The sequence below is a fragment of the Apiospora phragmitis genome, assembly GCF_038363925.1.
Source record: "Apiospora phragmitis strain CBS 135458 chromosome Unknown utg000005l:1.0-4161743.0:1.0-4166827.0, whole genome shotgun sequence".
Lineage (NCBI taxonomy): Eukaryota > Fungi > Ascomycota > Sordariomycetes > Amphisphaeriales > Apiosporaceae > Apiospora > Apiospora phragmitis.
The window spans coordinates 2,939,850-2,957,127 of NW_027117403.1; the positions used below are offsets into that span (position 1 = coordinate 2,939,850).

A 17,278-nucleotide genomic window follows, 5' to 3' on the forward strand; every position below is an offset into this window, starting at 1 on the left:
GCCTAAAACTGACCACGCAACTTTCCCGTGATGGTGGCAATTTCTGCTGAACGCGTGGAATTTTAAGAAGAAGAACTATCTACAACGACCCAGAGTACTTCCAATACGTGACATAATTAAAATCCTTCCCGCCATCGTACCACGGTCCAAGGTTGACGCTCTTCCCGTCACTAGTGGTACCGGTGAATGCCAAACCAGAAGACGAAGTCCGCTTAAGCGTATCCAGCTTGATAGTGGGCGCGGAGCTGACGCCAGTGTTGCCGCAGTTGCCGATCAGGATTACGGGCCCGTACGAAATGGCCGCCAGGCTCGCATCGTCGTTGGCCTTGATCAGGTAAGGGCGCATGGGCAGCTTGATGGTGACCCTGTCGCCGTTGGCCCAATTCCTAAAGGGAACCTGAGCGTAGGTCCCCGCCGCCGTGGCAACGTCGCTCTGCTTCTGCCCGTTAACCGAGACCTCGGCACCCTGGCTCCAGGACGGGATGCGGATCTTGAGGCCGAAGGTGCCGCTGCCGGAGACTGTCAGGGTGACAGTGTCGACGTTGGGGAAGTCGCCGGACTGCGAGACGCGGACGCCCTTCTGCGACCAGTTGAGGGTCGACGGCGCGTACAGGTTGACGTACAGCGACTGGTCATCGTAGCCGTAGATAGCGTCCATGAGCCGCGTGTTCTGCTCCACGCCGGACCCCTGGCAGCACCAGAACGAGTCATAGTCGGTGCTCCAAGTACCACCGCCCCAGACGGGGCCAGAGGCCCTTGCGGGCGCCTGGGTTGAGGGAGGAGAAGTACGTGACGTGGCCGTGGGCGCTGTGCGGGTCCTGGGCCCCCAGGATGTGGTTCATGAGGGCGCGCTCGTAGAAGTCCATATAGTGCGTACTGTTGCTGCCGCCACCGCCCTCGAGCGTCCAGAGCTCGCGCGTCAGCTTCAGCATGTTGTACGTGTTGCAGTGCTCCGCCGTGTCCTTGGTCAGGTACGCCGCGATGGCGTTGGCCGGCCGGAAGTGCTCGTTCTGGCTGTTGCCGCCGATGGCGTAGCTGTGGGCGCCGACGACCATGTCCCAGGCGTTGCGGGCCACGTCGCGGTACTTCTGCGTGCCCGTCGCCTTGTACTCGTGCGCGGCGCCGACCCACTTCGGGATGTTGGTGTTGGCGTGGTTGCCGTCTAGTCGGTCCTCGTCGCGCGCGAGAAAGTCGAACGTCGAGGCCTGGTCGAAGCGCTGCGCCGCCGTGAGCCAGCACTGGTCGCCCGTCTGCCGGTACAGCTCCGCCAGGACGTCCTGCATGCCGCCGTACTCGACGTTGAGGAGGGACTGCATCTTGTCGTAGCTCAGGCGGCCCGTGCGGGTGTCGACCCAGGCCGCCATGGCCAAGAGACCGTCTTGGCGTTTTCGTCGCCGATATTGCGCCAGACGTCGAGCAGGCCCGCCATGGTCTTGTGCAGGGCATAGTAGACGACGGCGGTGCTCTGGCCGTTCTCGACCTTGTCGAACTCGGACTCGGGGAACCCACTGAGGTACCCGGTGGCGAAGCCGGCCGCCTGGCTGTTGGCCTGGCACTTGCGCAGCTCGGCCACGAAGCTGGTGGCGCGCGTGCGGCACTCGTCGTCCCGCAGGGAGGCCCAACACTGCGACCACGCGCTCAGGAAGTGGCCCTGAACGTGCGAGCGGAAGGGGAAGTCGGGCGCGTCCCAGCCGCCGTTCTTCTGGGCGCCGGCGGTGGAGAGCTTGTGGGTGGCGCGGAAGTTATACAGGAGGCGGTTCGTGTCGACCGACTTCAGGTAGCTCAACGTGCGATTCTAGGGTTGGGGTTAGTAAAGCTACCTAGGTATTGAGACTGAACGGCTGCTCCTCGGGAAAGCCTGTTCCCCATATCCAGACGTTGAGCTCAGACAGAGAGAGCCCCTAGAGATCGTCGGGTGGGGTAGATGAATGTGACGGAGGTTTATAAAATCTCACCTGGTTCTCCTGCACTCGGCCATCGTTCAGGGTAACTTGACTGATGTCAAAGGCGTGAGCCACGACACCGATATCGCCAGTAACAATGGGAACTGCCTGTCCGGCAACCAACGCTGTCCACGGTCCTACCACGGCCAACAACGCCAGACAGCTAGGGATAATACCATGCATTGGTGCTGTTGAGGTCACTCTGAATGCAACGAAGATACTTGGCTGGGGACGTGAGTTAACACTTGTCCAAGGTGAATAAGATGTATTAGCTATATATATCTCTCTCTTGGTGGTAATTACGCTGGCCCACCATGTCTGCTTGCTATGATCGGGGTCGCCATACCATGTGGGGTCACCCAATATGGACAAACTCTCCGGCAATTGGTCCACCAATCAGCGATCGCATCGAGATCCGAATAGGGCAAGAGACGTGGCTAGGCGATTGACGGGCTGCACGAGTCTGCCAAGATCCACCAATGTCTGGTTCGATGACAACCCGAGGAGTGATCTGACAGCTGCTGTAGACTGAACTAATTGGAAAGATCATCCCGCCTGACCTGTGAGGAGTAAAGTAAGGTTGCATTTTGACAGATGGTCGCCGACATCCTCGATGCACCCCCGCACGGTTAGCGCAGGTATGCTGCTTAAGAGGGCCAATGGGCCCCTATGATTCAAGTCAAGACCGGTACATCTTGCGAGAAAAAGAAAACACTCTTCGTTATTAACCGGGTTAGTAGCACCATTAGTGCTGCAACCTCGTGTCTAGGTCGGCTGTCAAATATATTCAGAGTGTTCCTGACGTAGTTCCCAGCTCTCTCGTAAATCAACCAATGTTTTAACACAACGTCCAGCTACCAGGGTGCGAATGCGGCAATATTGTTCCTAGACAGAACGATCGGTGGAAGTATGCCTCTGCAAGTGCGAACCCCGATCAGTTATCGATGGGGTTGTGCGAAAACCCACGACAGGAGCCACATCCACTCTGGGTCCTTCCCGTGAATACTCCTCATTCGTCCTTGGAGCCACCCGCACTCGTCCACAATGGAGAAATGAACTTCGTAAGGCTGGACGCGCTGGTCCAGGTAGGGTTCCAGAACACGAAACCCTTCCTGCCTGATAGAGACCAGCCAGGCGCGGAGCTTCGCCTTTTTAGGCCCGTACACCGTCTGCTGGTCGAGAAGGATCGCTAGAGCCTGTATCTCGCAAACGTCGATAGTGCCGGGTTTCAGAACGCTATCCCGGATCCTAACTACTGCTCCCATGTCGTCTGGACCATGAACGATGTAATTGCATGCGTGCCAATGTTGCCGTGAGCCTTTGAGGTTCTCAGATGGTGAGCTCAGGCCGATCATGATGGCGTCTCCTCGGTACTCATCGTTTAATACAACCTCGACAGGGACCTTAAACGGGTGCCTCTTATTCCACTGGTACGTCTTCAATTCCTCGTCGCTTATAGCTGCACTTCCCGCCAAGTGTTGAAGAGCCACATCAAGAAAGAACGTGATCTCACTCGTATCTTGTGGCAGCCAGGCCGCAGCGATGTCATTTATGCTGGACCATAGATGACTCTGGATTGGTGGCTCTTGCTTGAGCGGGGCCAGCTCCTTTCCGTAAGTGGACGAAACTGGCGTTGGGGGGTTGAGGCACCAGTGCTTATCCGAGAGTTGCTCGGGGCAGTCTTTTTTCCGGAGGGAGGCGGAACGGGGGTGGTGAGAACTGGAGGTAGCCTGTGCAGCCAGATGGACAGTTGCTTGACGTGGTAAGGCTTGGATTGGGTGACCTTCATACTATCCCTCGGGGATTGGTTCTCGATCCAATCGAAAAGGTCTTCCCAATACTGATCATCCATGATCGTTGCCATTGTGCTTAAAAGGGTGAGACAGTCACCAATCGAATAGGATATTTCGTAAAGAAAATGTAAGAACGAGTTTGAGATTGCGTAAAAAGTATAGGAATAGACTCGAAGGTTACGTAGATCAGTAATAGAACTTGAAGTTTTGGGGATTTATAATAGTAAAAAACAAGGAAGAATAGTGATAAAAGTTTTCTTACGAGAGAAATTAAAACATTCAATGCGATAATTAATAAATGGAATATTCAATATAATAATATCGGACGATCAAAATACGCAGCTGAATTACCGGCACTAATCCCGGTTTACCTATTCATGGTTTCTCCGAGAGTACTGAGGCAATAGTTCTAGTAGTACCTGAACTTAAAGTACGTAACCCAGTCCTTGTTCATTGCTGACGCAAGGAGAGACCAGGATAGGTCAATGTTTGAATGCTGTGACTATCGATCCAGTGATGGACTTATATAATGGGCAAGGTTGTCCATCGTCTGTGTATACCTACTGATGTCACATGTCCCTCAAGGATGACTAGAGCTTCAAAATAGCATATGCTACTATCTTTTCAGGGGCCTGTCAGTTGTCGAACGCCTCTATTTGCTATTCCGATATCATATTTCCATACTTCCTGACGGGCAACCGTGTTCATGCCCAGTGGGTAGTCTCCCCTTAGGCCGATTGGTTCGTCCTGATTTTGGGGGTGGCAGCTCCGGGATTTCACGCTGCTCGAAAAGGAGTGCAGCGCCGGTGCTAGGCAGGGGCGCCAGGGACAGGCCTGTAAAGCGACCCCAACGCGACCCCTGCCAATGTCTAAAAGTAACTAGAACCGGCCGAGATGAAACAGAGAGAAACCGCCAACATGTTTGCGCTTGTGCTGTTCTTACCTAATTTGCTGAGGGGAAGTAATGTAAAATATTTCAAAAGAGAGAGACGACGTTACTTGGGTGCGCATCAATCAATGCATTGCCCAGTTTGGGAATGTTCGAGGCCATACAATTGGAGACTCCGAGCGCAGTTATTTTCCACTGCAACGGTAGCAAGAGGCGCAGTTTGTGGAGGTGGAGTTGCGCAGTCCAATTTTCGATGTGCAGGAAGGAAGGTGTGGAAATTCAACGTTTTCTGGAGTCGCCTGCAGTTGACAGCAGTCGTAGTGGCAGTTTTAGTGTGGTAGTTTCTGGGGATTTTAGTGGGTGAAAGAGCGATCATAGAGATCGGATCTCAACTATCACTACGAATTAATAATACCTACTTACATAACCTACTGGGCAACATCAATTGACAACCACGATCAAAACATTCGCGACGAAGCAATAGCCATACTTTCATACCACACAAACACACCAAACCCAGTGCGACTTGGTTCTGCCGCTGCAAGTGCGCACCAGGGCCTCTCCCTCGCCGAGTCATGAGGATTACGCAAGCCTGGCCGCAATGAATCCATATAGGCTCCTCCGATTCGAATACCGCTGCTCTTCTTCTGTCTTCCCTTTAACCTTGGACTCATTTACCTCCAAAGCGACAGGGTAGGAGATCAGCGTTAGCGGATTGACCGAAACATCAGACCCCCCTGTCTCCGACAACTTGGCACATTCTCGACGTCCCGCTTCCAGCTTCTGTCCAACCCTTTGGCAGCATCAACTCCCAACACGAAGAGGGCGGAATTTCATCGTACCATTCCCAGTAGGCGAAATACCAAGGGCCCTGGCATCCTTTGCGAGCCTAGACCTGGGCGCTAGGTGGGGTTCGACGTGCTAGTGGTCTACTGTCCGCCTGCACCGCCGGGGGTTCTTGTCTGAAGTTTGAAGGAAAACATCCCCAAACGAGCCAGACGGTCGTCTTTCGAGCCAGTCAACTCGAGCCGACCTCTGTAAAAGACTCCACAAACGACGACCCCGTACCCACAATCGGCCCATCCATGCGACGGATTCTGTTCCAGATGATCTTCACTACCGACTTGCCTGATTGGCCAGATCGCTTCTCTCAACCCAGACGAGGCGTCAATCAACGCAAGTAATCCCGACAGGGAGGGAAAGGCCATGCGCAAGAAAAGGGGAGCCGTCGAGATTGACACCCCTGGACGAACTGTTACCCTATCCTACGATACCTGGTTCAGCGTCCCCGTCGTCACATCCCACCGCTACCCGAGCGCCCTCCTCCCCCGAGTCGAGTCGTTTATAATGGCCTCGATTCCTGCCGTTCTGCTCGTCTTCGGGCCTTTTGTTCAGTTTTCGCTCATCCATTCTACATTTGTTTCTCTCCGCCAGCGGGTCTGATATTCCTTACCTTCGTCGTCAATCTTTATACTACTCCCGTTTATTGTATCCATAATTTCTTTCATTCCCCAGCCGTGCAGGTCGCAGTTCCCAGTCCTTTCTATTCTCACCGTCACGATGCCTTCCATCCGTCAGACCCTCGTCGCCGCTGCCCTGGCTGCTGTTGTCCACGGCCAAGGTGTCATCGTCAAGGCCCAGGGACCCAAGGGTCCGGCCAGTCTTGGTCTGCTAGGTAAATATGCCACGCATGCAATGCATCCCTGGTGGTTACCCCGATATCTAACTTTGACTACCTAGTCGACCCCACCAAGCCCGATGCCAACATCATCAGGCAGAAGGAAATCGTAGACAATGTGGTGAACGAGTGTGGTAGAACCCTCCTGGCCGGCAACATGGACATTGGCGAGAACACCGAGAACGCACTGAAGGCCAATGCGGTCACCCAGGTCACCAAGGGCGCCAACGTCGATGTCACGATTCGCGCCATCAACGCCGATGGCAAGGGCCCCTACATCTGCGATATGGACATGCAGAGCAACGCCGCCGGTGCCGTAGGCCAGGTCAACCTCACCGTGGCCGAAACCACCGCTAGCAATGGCGATATCAACCTCAAGGTCAAGATGCCTGCGAACATGGCGTGTATCGGAGGTAAGTCTACTACTACATACCCGACTGTGTTGATGATGTCTTGAAGTGACTAACACATTCTCCCACAGCCTCGACTGGCGATGTCTGCACTGTTCGCTGCCGCAACTCCGCTGCCAAAGGCCCCTTCGGCGGTTGCTTTGCCGTCCAGCAGACCGACACGAAGCCCAACAAGAACACGCCCGAGAACATCAAGACTGCCCAGACGCTGAAGGCGGTCCAGGCCCAGGTTGCCCAGAACCAGAAGGATTTCCCCGCCTACGTCAAGGCCAACCAGCTGGCCCCCACCTCGGATGACCAAGGTGTCTTCGCCGTTAACGAGGTCCTCGGCATCGACAGCAAGGCCTCGGCTACTGCCGGCGCCGCTGGTGCCACTCCCACGGGCGGGGCTGGTGCCGGAAATGGCAACGCCGGTGGTAACAAGGGCGGGAACAAGGGCGGGAACAAGGGCGGCAACGGCGCCAACCGCGGAGGCAAGGCCAACGCTGGTAACGGTGCTGGCAATGGCAACGCCGGCGGTGCTACCAACGGTGCTGCTCGCGGAGGCAATGCTAACGGCGCCAACCGTGGTGGCAACGCTGCCGGCGCTGGCAACGGCAACGGACGCGGTAACAACGCTGCTGGTGCTGGCAATGGCAATGGCCGCGGTAACAACGGCGGCAACAACAACAACCGCAACAAGGTCCGCCGTGCCTTCGCTGCCTAAGCGTTTCATGGGAGAAGATGATGGCTTGCTCATCAAGTATGATGTAATCTTTAGATTACTCTGCTCCCTGTAAACCGCCCGCGAGATAGAAAAGACTCAATCAACTCGATTCCCCATCGCTTTGGCCTTCCTATCCCTGATTATTGAATGGGTACCTACGTGTTATTGTTTTGCTTTTACTCTTTGTTAGATACGGGATGGACTAGTTGTATAGAAACACTGCCGCATGAGTTCTTGGAGGTTGGGGCAACGGACGGTGGGATGGATATGGATGTGATATATATATTAATCGTGCGCACAATCATATAGACAAGCCCGTTCTCATTTTAGCTGAGCCAATATGTTTACAATTGCAATTGGTCCAGGAGCTATTTTCACCCCTTTCAACTCATCGTCTTTTGCTGATCAGGTATCGTGCATGTCCCCATCAGCTTCGCGCTCTCGCGCTCTGATGTCGCCATTAGCGCTCGCTAACCTCAGGTTACTTGCTGGAAAGTTTGAATGATTTATCAGCGCGGGGGCGAACTTGTGCCGTCTCAGTCCACTCTTTAGCCGCCTGGGTTGCGGGGTGGGTCAATCGATCGACGATGCCTTCGTATGCCCAGCAATTTTCATCTACCACGTCATCATGCAACCGTCGAAAGATTCGCAATCCACTGCTGGGAAAAATATAACAAGCAAGTGCTGTCGGCCAGTTTGATTAGCAATTGGTGTCGGTATTCGCCAAAAGCAAGTTCCGTCTACGTCTGTCCAGATGGGGGTGTCGCAATGCATTGGCGTTGCAGGGCCTGGCCGGCTTCGGCGGCCGTACGAGACCTCACCGCCAGCCACCGCACACCGTCATGCAGCTAGGTGCCTAGCTCAGCCCTGATGACCCAGCAGAGTTGAAAGGAGTACCAGGCGAGATATAAAGAACGCAGTAGCAACCCGAACCTGGCTGGCTCGTTCTTCATAGTTATTACAGTATTAATTCGGTTCCGCGTCTGACTTACCTAATCCACGCCAACTAGTGATCGGCAAAGTCCATACCCCAGCAATAACCTACATGTATCAAGGATCCACGTACTTCTGTTAAACAGGTGGAGACATACTCCACCTACGACGACTACCACCTGTTCGTCATGGCCGACCCAACCACAATACCCCGCGACTCCCTCATCCTAGTGACCGCCGCTAATGGTCTCATCGCTTCGCACGTCGCCGACCAGCTGCTGGCCGCGGGCTACCGCGTGCGGGGTACCGTGCGCAACGTCGAGCGATGCGCGTGGATGGCGTCACTCTTCGGCCGGGTATACGGTCCCGACCGGTTCGAGCTTTTGCGGGTCGCGACGGCCGAAGAAATGACGAGCCCGCAAGTCTGGGACGAGGCCATGCGCGGCGTCACGGGGGTCGCGCACGTGCTGGGGCCCGTCGACCTGAGCGTGCAGGACTTCGAGGCCGCGTTCGCCGAGGAGTGGCCGGTGCACGCCGCGGTGCTGGACGCGGCGAAGCGGGCTTCTTCTTCTTCGGGGGAGGACAGCAGTTGCGCGGTTTCGTCTTCACGAGCTCGGCGTGGGCGGCCTACACGCCGGACGCGGCGATCAAGCAGACCCTGACCCAGAAGTCGTGGAACGAGACGGCCCTGTCGCTCGCCAAGCCCTCCAACGGGATCGTGACGTTTGACCCCAGCCATGCCGAGCCGAAGTACATGCTCGCCCCCTTCATGGCGCTGAAGACGCGGATCGAGCGGGCCTACTGGGCGTGGGTCGAAAAAGAGCAACCGAATTTCACGTGCAACACGGTCCTGCTCGACACCGTCATGGGCCGCTGCCTCGACCCCCGGGGGCCCCAGGGCGTGCCCTCGACGGCGGGCATGGTGCGCTGGGTGTGGGATGGGACGGGGCGGCAGGTGCTTGATGCGATGCAGCCGCAGTGGCACATCGACACGGGCGACGCGGGGCGTCTGTACGTCGCGGCGCTAACGCAGCAAGGCGTGGGCCGCGAGCGGATTTTCGGGTTTGGGGAGCGGTTCAGCTGGTTCCAGGTCCGGCGGCTGATGCTGGAGTGGTACGGGGACGACCGAAAGAAGGATATTGTCCCGGTCGCGGACGTCGGGGTGGACCAGACCGAGGTGCCCAACGAGAGGGGCGCGGAGCTACTGCGGCGGTTGGGGAGGCCGGGGTGGACGGGGCTGGAGGAGAGTTTGCGGGCGAATATGGAGAGTATCTTTGAGGCTGAAGGTGCATCTTCTGGTTGACCTCAGGGGTTGCGACTAGAGTCATTGTTGGGTAAAGGGTCTTTGTCTATTGACAACAACACTTTTATGAAGTAATGTTCACGTCGAATTCTATCGAAGACAAAAGAATCAGTCTATACAATACTTTTCACCTCCATTTCGTTCTCTAAGCTTGACAATGTGATAGTCACGCAATGGTATTATTGGAAAAATTGTCATATAAGCCCCCCGTCCTACCCCCTGTTCTGTTAGAAGGCGAACCACTCAAAAAGTTTGTCAACACGCCCAAGCATTGCTCATTTTCTCCGTCATCTATCCCAGACATTGTTATGTCTGGTTTCTTTGCCCGAGCAATCAGAGCGTGTCGACACCTTTTCCCAAGCCCCTGCTACTGACTGACCCAAACCAGCAGAAAGAAAAGCCCACAAAGAGACAATATGTCAGCAAAACCTCACCGGGCCCTACCCCTGCGGCCACGTAACGACGACGTGGGAGTACTGCGCCCCCTCCCGGGCCTGGTCCCTGCTCCAGAACTCCCCGCTGGCGTCGCCGTCCAAGAAGACGACGCCCTGCGCGAAGCCCCTGGTGGTGGAGTGGGCCGCCGACCTGAACACGGCCTGCCCCCGGACTTGCCTGACCAAGCCGTTTGAGTGCTGTAGATGTCTTCAAAACCGTGATGGCAAGGAGCAGGAGCAGCCGCAGGTCGGCTGGACTTGCGAGCGCTGCGGGCATGTTCGGCGTCATCTTGCTTGCACGGTCTGGGCCGGGTGTGGTTGCGGGCGCTGCCATGGGGCGCGGTGTCGGGAGCTGGTGCTGCAGCTGGTGGGCGACGATGCCGAGGGTAGGCAGGCGCGGTCGTATGACTTGTACATGAAGGGGGCGTGCCAAGGGGCTACGGAGAGGACACAGGACCAGAAAAAGGGGGGCAACTGAAGTGGTTTGTTGGAAAGCCAGTGGGGGAGGTGGAGGTAAGGGAGAATGGAGAAATGAAGGTAAGTAGGCTAATGACTGGCCGGGGTAGGTAATTTCAATGCTAGTGGGCTATTTAATCTACCGACTCTCGGCGTTAGTACTACTCTTTTTGGAATAAACGGGATGTCCCGGGGGGATAAAGGCGACGCCTCGAATGGACGGTGAGTCCATCTCCCTCTTGAGACACTGGGATAACGTGGAATAACGGCTGGAGTAGGGAGGAATAATCCCCGAAAATCGATTATTAAAGCACCCGGCGCTTTCTTGATCGAGTGCATAGGTAGGTACCTAAGTAAGTCGAGTGATGGTTTGGAATGTAATACACGTTCTGGCAGGTCTCAAAGTGCTCCTCGTCATATTTCCCGATCTTGAGATAAGCTATCACAAATCGAATCCTGCCCTGAACGGCCATTTACTTGAGACTTAGTAGATAATATTTACATCATATCCGGAAACTCCCCTCAGTTCAGGGGTTGTGGCATAACCCAGGACAAAGGCCATTTCCACGCCGGATCGTCCCCATAGATATCCTTCCGGGGGTACGGCGCACCCACAGGCCACGCGCGCTCCCCGAGTACGAAGACGTGGAACGCGTACATGTCGACATCCTGGTCCAGGTAGGCCTCCAAGACGCGGAAGCTCTCGCGGTTGACCGAGATGAGCCAGGCCCTCGGCTTCCGCTTCTCAGGCGCATACACGGTCTGGCGGTCCAGCAGAATGATCAAGGTCTGCAGCTCGGCGACCTCGACGGTGTTGCGGTGCCATGTGTCGTCGCAGTTGCGGTGCAGCTGGATGACGGCGCCCATATCGAAGCGGTCGCGGTAGCACATGTAGCAGCCGGCCATCCAGTGCTGCATCCCGCCACCGCCTTTGGCCGTATTAGTCTTCTTCGGTATCGCGTCGGTTCTCGGCGGGAGAATCATGGCCGTAAATTATGGCGTCGCCCCTGTAGTCGCTGTCGAGCACGACGTGGACCGAGACCTTCAGGGAGAACCAGGTCTCCCTGATGTCGTCGCCCTTGAGCAATCCCTCATCACTCACTGGCGCACTCCCGGTAAAATAGCCAATAGCTTGCTGCAAGTTACCCGTAATCTCGCTGGCGGTTTGCGATCCAAAACATTTTCCAAAGTACGGATCTGGCCGCGGCCGCAGCAAGGGGTTTTGGAACTCCGCTAATTTGGACATCTCCGCCGCTCGGAGACGACGAAACTGGCGTTTGACAGCAACTCCCACTGCTGGGAGATCCTTTTCATCAACACAATCAGCCGGCGGTATCCAGGCTTGAGCGGTTGTGGAAGCTCCCGTCTTTGCAGCCTTCGGTACTGGCGAGAGCTGGTGCAGCCAGACGCGGAGCTGCTGACTTGGACGCTGAGGGTTGGATCTATCGATGGGGAGACGTTCCAACTGCGGAAGGGTCTCAATCCAGTTAAATAGATCTTCCCAATGCAAATCAGCTAGAATAGACATCGTCGTGAGGGAGTTGGGACTTGGATTGGTAGGACTAGTGGAGTGAGTCAGAAAGGGGGGTTCTATCTATGAACAGGTTTTAGAGATTGTAGTCGAGAATACGCTGTCGTACCTCCCGGGTTTAGCCCCCTTTCCCGATTGGGCATCGCGCGGTTATATACCCCTGTTTCTACCTAAATATATATATAAGACTGCCTTCTTATAAAGTCCCCTCGATATATACTTAACTTCTTTCTTCTCTTTTTTTTATTATAAGATTAATTACGATACTTATTATACTTGTCTATAGCTATAGGTCTAGCTTAACTTTTTTTATCTTATTTATATTTTAATTTAATCGAACTTTATTATTATTACTGCTTACTTTCCACGCTATATAGTAATCTTCATATAAGTTACGTTAAAAATAACATTCTCTTTATAATTACTCTAAGTCTTATCTAGAGATCAGTTATCGGTAAACTCTTCGCAGTTATAGAGGCTTCCTTCGTCTCTTAAGGGCTGCTTTCATTTTAATACCGTTCGCCTACTCGAAGCCATAAGCTAAAGCACCCCTCCACGGACCACCCCTTCGCGGACTAGAAAACCTACTAAACACACCCTTTTAATTCAAAGTTATTTCTATAGCTAAAATTAGTCAAGACATACTATTTTTTAATATTTTTAATAATAATATAATCCTTTATCTCCGTTTTATTGTTTTCTATTCCCTCTATATCGTTCTACGGCCTACTTAGCACCTCAACGTCGGTAGATTCGTCCTCAAATATGACCCTACCTTTTAGCCTCCGCTTAGCCCGTCGTATATTAGCTATACGAATAAATCGCTATCTCGATACAATTCTTACTTTTTAACTTATTTTAGTAATCTTTTTATTAAGTTTAGCTTAAAAATAATTAATTTAAGCCTCGAAGCTCGCGATTTTATTAATTTATTCGTTAAGGGCCTTATTAACCTTACGAATAAAAAGTTTTTTAAAAAAGAGGTTAAAAATAAAATTTATAGCGGCTAACTTTTAATTACTATTTTTAATACTTAACTATTAAAAAGTGTTTTAATAAGCGTTAAGGCTAATTAGGCGACGAAATCGGGCATTAATTCTTTATTAATTGCCGGGGGTAGCTCTGGACGTAATCGAGCGACACCCTTATCCTTTAGGATAACATATTTCGATAATAAAGGTTTCGATCGATCCCGCGGATAAATCCTAGCTATTTTCTAGGTATTTTAGATCGTCGAAGGAGTTAAAACGTTAATCCTAGCCTGGCGGTATATTTTTAATATATTTAATTTAATAGGCTTAAATTTAAAGACCGCGTTTAAATATACCCTTAAAAAGATCCTTAGCCTTTTTTTTAATAGCCCGAAAACCCTTATATTTAAAACCTATATAATATAATTATAATATAGTTTATAAAAAACGAGCTATATTTTATTAATAAAATAAAGTTATAAAAAGTTTTCGTTTATATATAAATTATAGCCGTTATAAATTAAAACGACTTATTTATTACCGTAACGAGACCGAATATAAAAAATAAAAATATCTTAAATCTAATCTAATATTATAGGATTATTAGTCCACCCTTTAAGCGATACTTTAAACCGCTAGTTATCTTAAAGATAGCTATCTTAGTCTAGAAACCACTAGCTTTAGACATCGGCCCCCTTGAAAATGATTAGCGGCGGGAGGGCTACCCCATCACAGCTTATACACTCTAGGGTAGTAATTTATTCCCCTTTCTCGACGTCTTTTTTAAAAGCTAAATAGCTAATAGCTTCGATAACTACCTAGTGGTCACCGCTAACGCCTTAGCCGATACTTATTTCGTTAGTATTATAAAAGCGTTTAAAAGAGATATTAAATAGTTTCGAGGTATTAAATCTATTAAAAAAAAACGTTAATATTAATAATAATTACTTTATTAACGCGGCTATAATTAATTATTTTAAACTTAATAGTTTTAACGGACTTGTTTTTAATTAAAAATCGGGTATATTAACGTTACCCTAGTATATAAGACGCCCCGAAAGCGTTTAGCATTCGTTAAGCTATATCTAAACTTAATAAGCGCTAGCGCGAAGCCTAGTCTAGCTTAGCCGATAACTTAATTCGCTAATTAAGTTTTAAGAAATAATAATAATACTTGCCGGTCCTTATTTAGCTCTTATTACGTCGATATACCGGCTAGGCGCCGCATAACCTAAGATCAGTCGGCATCTTATTTACGGACGGCTTCGCGAACACCTAGTCCGAGCTTTACGTTATATATCGTAGCCTACGCGCGTTTTTAAGTATTAAACGACGATATAAAGAAATAATTAAAAAAAAACGAATAAAATAATAATAATATATATAATTAAAAAATAAAGGTAATAAGAGAAATCTATATTATTATCTAAGGGTTTAACGCGTTTATAAAGCGAAACGCGGTGGTCCGTGAAGGGGTGGTCCGTGGAGGGGTGCTTTAGCTTATTAGTATCGCTACCGCGTTATTGCCTTCATTTCGGATATAGGACGTTTCGGGACTTGTCTCTTCCAATTATCTATACATAATAGCGAGACCACGTTAACACTGCAGCCACATTGTCAGCTTTCATTCCAGATAAGGAAGGTCCCATTCTCGTCTCATCCCCAGAGGCCAACGCAGCTGCCTTGGCCTCGGATGCAGGACGTTCCGCGACTCGTCTCTTCTACTCATCTATACATGATGGCGAGGCCACGTCAGCACTACATCCAACCATGCGGCCTCGGATGAGATGATATTTTATTATCGTCTTATTTCTAGACAAAGATCACTATTGCCGCGTCATCACGGCCACGCGGCTGCCTTGGCTTCGGATACAGGACGTTCCGGGACTCGTCTCTTCCAATCATCTACGCATTATGGCGACACCACGTTAACAATACAGCCACATTGTCAGCTTGAATTCCAAACCAGGAAGGTCCCATTCTCGTATCATCTCCAGAGGACCAGCCAGCTGCCTTAGCTTCGGATAAAGGGTGTTCCGTCTTGATCTCGACCTATCAGTCACTAGATATCGATAAGCTATATGTAGTACCGCAGCTAGCCTGCGGTTAATTCGGTTCTGTTAATTTCTCCGCGTATATTTACCGCGAGCGATTAGCCGAAACTAAGAGTAGCACATATAACTAACGTCTCTAATATATGCTTTACTAGCCCATTAATCGCCATGCTGCACTCCTAGTCACCGAAGTTAATATTAAGATGCGTCTAGTGTGGCATTAGCTAACACGAAATCTCAGCAGGCTATAAGTTCAGGGCTAATTATAACGGAAAATAGTCTATAAAAATTAAGAGAATACTACTAAGAATGTGATGTATCGATTATTCTATATATAAATATCTATTATTCGAGCTAATTCCCCTTTTCCCTAAAACATCTTAAAAATATTAAACTTTAAGTCTAAGATCTCTTCTACACATTACTTAAAAAGCCATAATCACACTATACTCTTTCACGGGCGACCATGTCACATCTTCTAACCCCTAGCGTGCCGCTCCCTAAGCCTAGTAAAACTCCTTACGAAAAAAAGCTAAGCGGCGACGGTACGCATATAACTAGTAATCGCAAGGCGGATCTCGTACCTACCTCCGCCGTAGGATTTTTAATAAAGCTAAAATTATCGTTTTACAGCGGAAAAAGAGCTTACTCCTAAGACCCAATCTCGCTTATTAAAGATAACGAACTTCGAAATCCTACGCCGATTCCGCCCCGGAGAAGCGGTAATAACTATTAGGCAGAAGTGCCTGCCAGTTCTAGACAAAACGCGACTCTAAGTCTTCCGCCTGCCCTTTTCGCTTCGGATCGGTTTGTCGCCAGGCCGCAAGGTCCGGAGACCGTTTCTTTTATTGGTACGCCCCCAGCTAGATTAGGCCACCCGGTTGTTTCCGACGTACGGCCACCAGGGGCAAAATCGAGATCCCTTTCTGCTGTTAAGCCCCCTACCGCCGTAAATTCCTTATTTCACGGGATTCTGTTAAATAGGCTCTCGTACGTACGTATAGGTTCCGGTTTTAATCGGGGTTTAATCGTTATATTCTATTATTCATGTCTATTTTCTCTATTAGCTACGAGGGGCATCGTATACCCCTCTTTATAAAATAGAAAGGGGTTCGTACGCGTAAGCACGTAGCACCCTTTTTAAAATAATATAAAAAACCTTAGTTCTTATTATTTTAATACTGGTAGTATTTGTTTTAATAATAGACTTAAGTAGCTCCCTTTTTAAAACGAGTCTTCCTTTCGTAAAGGTCTCGTACGGATGGGTTACGCTAATCCGGTATTCGGTGCCTGCCTGAGCCGTATAGGTGATATTATACCTTCTTAACGTTAATTTAATTAAATAATAAGTCCCTTCGTAATAATAATAATAAAAAAAGTTATTATATATTTATATATATTACTTCTCGTTATAAATTAAAAAGAATAGTTTAAAAATAACGATAATAATAAAAGTAATAATAATAATAAAAATAATAATAATAATAAGTACGCCGTTATATATCGAAATACGTTACACCCTATTAAAAAAAATATATCTCTTTCTCTCCTCTTTTTTTACTCGCCGTACAAATCTAGTCTCTTAACATACACTTCTACGCGTACGGTTAACCTATTAATTAATACTAGCTATTCGAGGGCTTTATTTAAAGATTTCTTAATAAAGGCGTTTATAAAGTTATCTCGGCCGTCGACCTAGCAGATTTCCGAGATCTCCTTTTTTTATATAATTCTCGGAAGGATATAATATCGATTATTAATTTTTTCTCGTTCGTCGTTCCTAATTTAACTAAGTATTTATAAAATAATCTCGAATCTATATAAAAGATTATTAGTACCTCTTAAAATCCGAAGCTTCGTATAATTCTTTTAAACGTAATATTAAAGGCGATACCGATATTAATATCGGAAATTATGCCGTATAGTTTATTAATTAATACGCTTCGAGTAATTCTCTTATATTTCGTTGAGCTCTAATAAATAATATTATTTTAAATCTCGAACTAGTCCCTCGTATAGCTAAACTCTTAGCCTAGGATAACTAGGTATTCGAGCTAGGACGTTAAGTTTTTATTATTTATAAAAGAACCGTCGGTAAAGATATATATTTTTGTACGGTAAAGATTTAGCGAGATATATTTTAAGCCACGTATCGGATTTTAAATTTACTAATTAAT

General features: G+C 49.7%; 5 protein-coding genes across 5 annotated transcripts; 2 read left to right on the forward strand and 3 right to left on the reverse strand.

Moving 5' to 3' along the window:
* Positions 1-79: 79 nt before the first annotated feature.
* Positions 80-3,795, reverse strand: PG994_004911 (uncharacterized protein; the record flags this gene model as incomplete). Its single annotated transcript, XM_066856320.1, has 8 exons — positions 80-807; positions 878-1,310; positions 1,376-1,795; positions 1,956-2,168; positions 2,247-2,268; positions 2,318-2,503; positions 2,910-3,598; positions 3,649-3,795. 8 exons carry the CDS (start codon positions 3,793-3,795, stop codon positions 80-82), a joined length of 2,838 nt encoding a protein of 945 aa, XP_066718487.1.
* Positions 3,796-6,185: 2,390 nt separating this feature from the next.
* On the forward strand, positions 6,186-7,419 carry PG994_004912 (uncharacterized protein; the record flags this gene model as incomplete). Its single annotated transcript, XM_066856321.1, has 3 exons — positions 6,186-6,300; positions 6,366-6,716; positions 6,785-7,419. The coding sequence occupies 3 exons, from the start codon at positions 6,186-6,188 to the stop codon at positions 7,417-7,419; spliced, it is 1,101 nt and encodes a 366-aa protein (XP_066718488.1).
* Positions 7,420-8,540: 1,121 nt separating this feature from the next.
* On the forward strand, positions 8,541-9,655 carry PG994_004913 (aldehyde reductase; the record flags this gene model as incomplete). The annotated part of the gene is made up of 2 exons (XM_066856322.1): positions 8,541-8,725; positions 8,776-9,655. 2 exons carry the CDS (start codon positions 8,541-8,543, stop codon positions 9,653-9,655), a joined length of 1,065 nt encoding a protein of 354 aa, XP_066718489.1.
* Positions 9,656-11,067: 1,412 nt separating this feature from the next.
* PG994_004914 (uncharacterized protein) lies at positions 11,068-11,463 on the reverse strand (the record flags this gene model as incomplete). The annotated part of the gene is made up of 1 exon (XM_066856323.1): positions 11,068-11,463. One exon carries the CDS (start codon positions 11,461-11,463, stop codon positions 11,068-11,070), a length of 396 nt encoding a protein of 131 aa, XP_066718490.1.
* Positions 11,464-11,485: 22 nt separating this feature from the next.
* Positions 11,486-12,073, reverse strand: PG994_004915 (uncharacterized protein; the record flags this gene model as incomplete). Its single annotated transcript, XM_066856324.1, has 1 exon — positions 11,486-12,073. The coding sequence occupies one exon, from the start codon at positions 12,071-12,073 to the stop codon at positions 11,486-11,488; it is 588 nt and encodes a 195-aa protein (XP_066718491.1).
* Between the last annotated feature and the right edge of the window lie 5,205 nt (positions 12,074-17,278).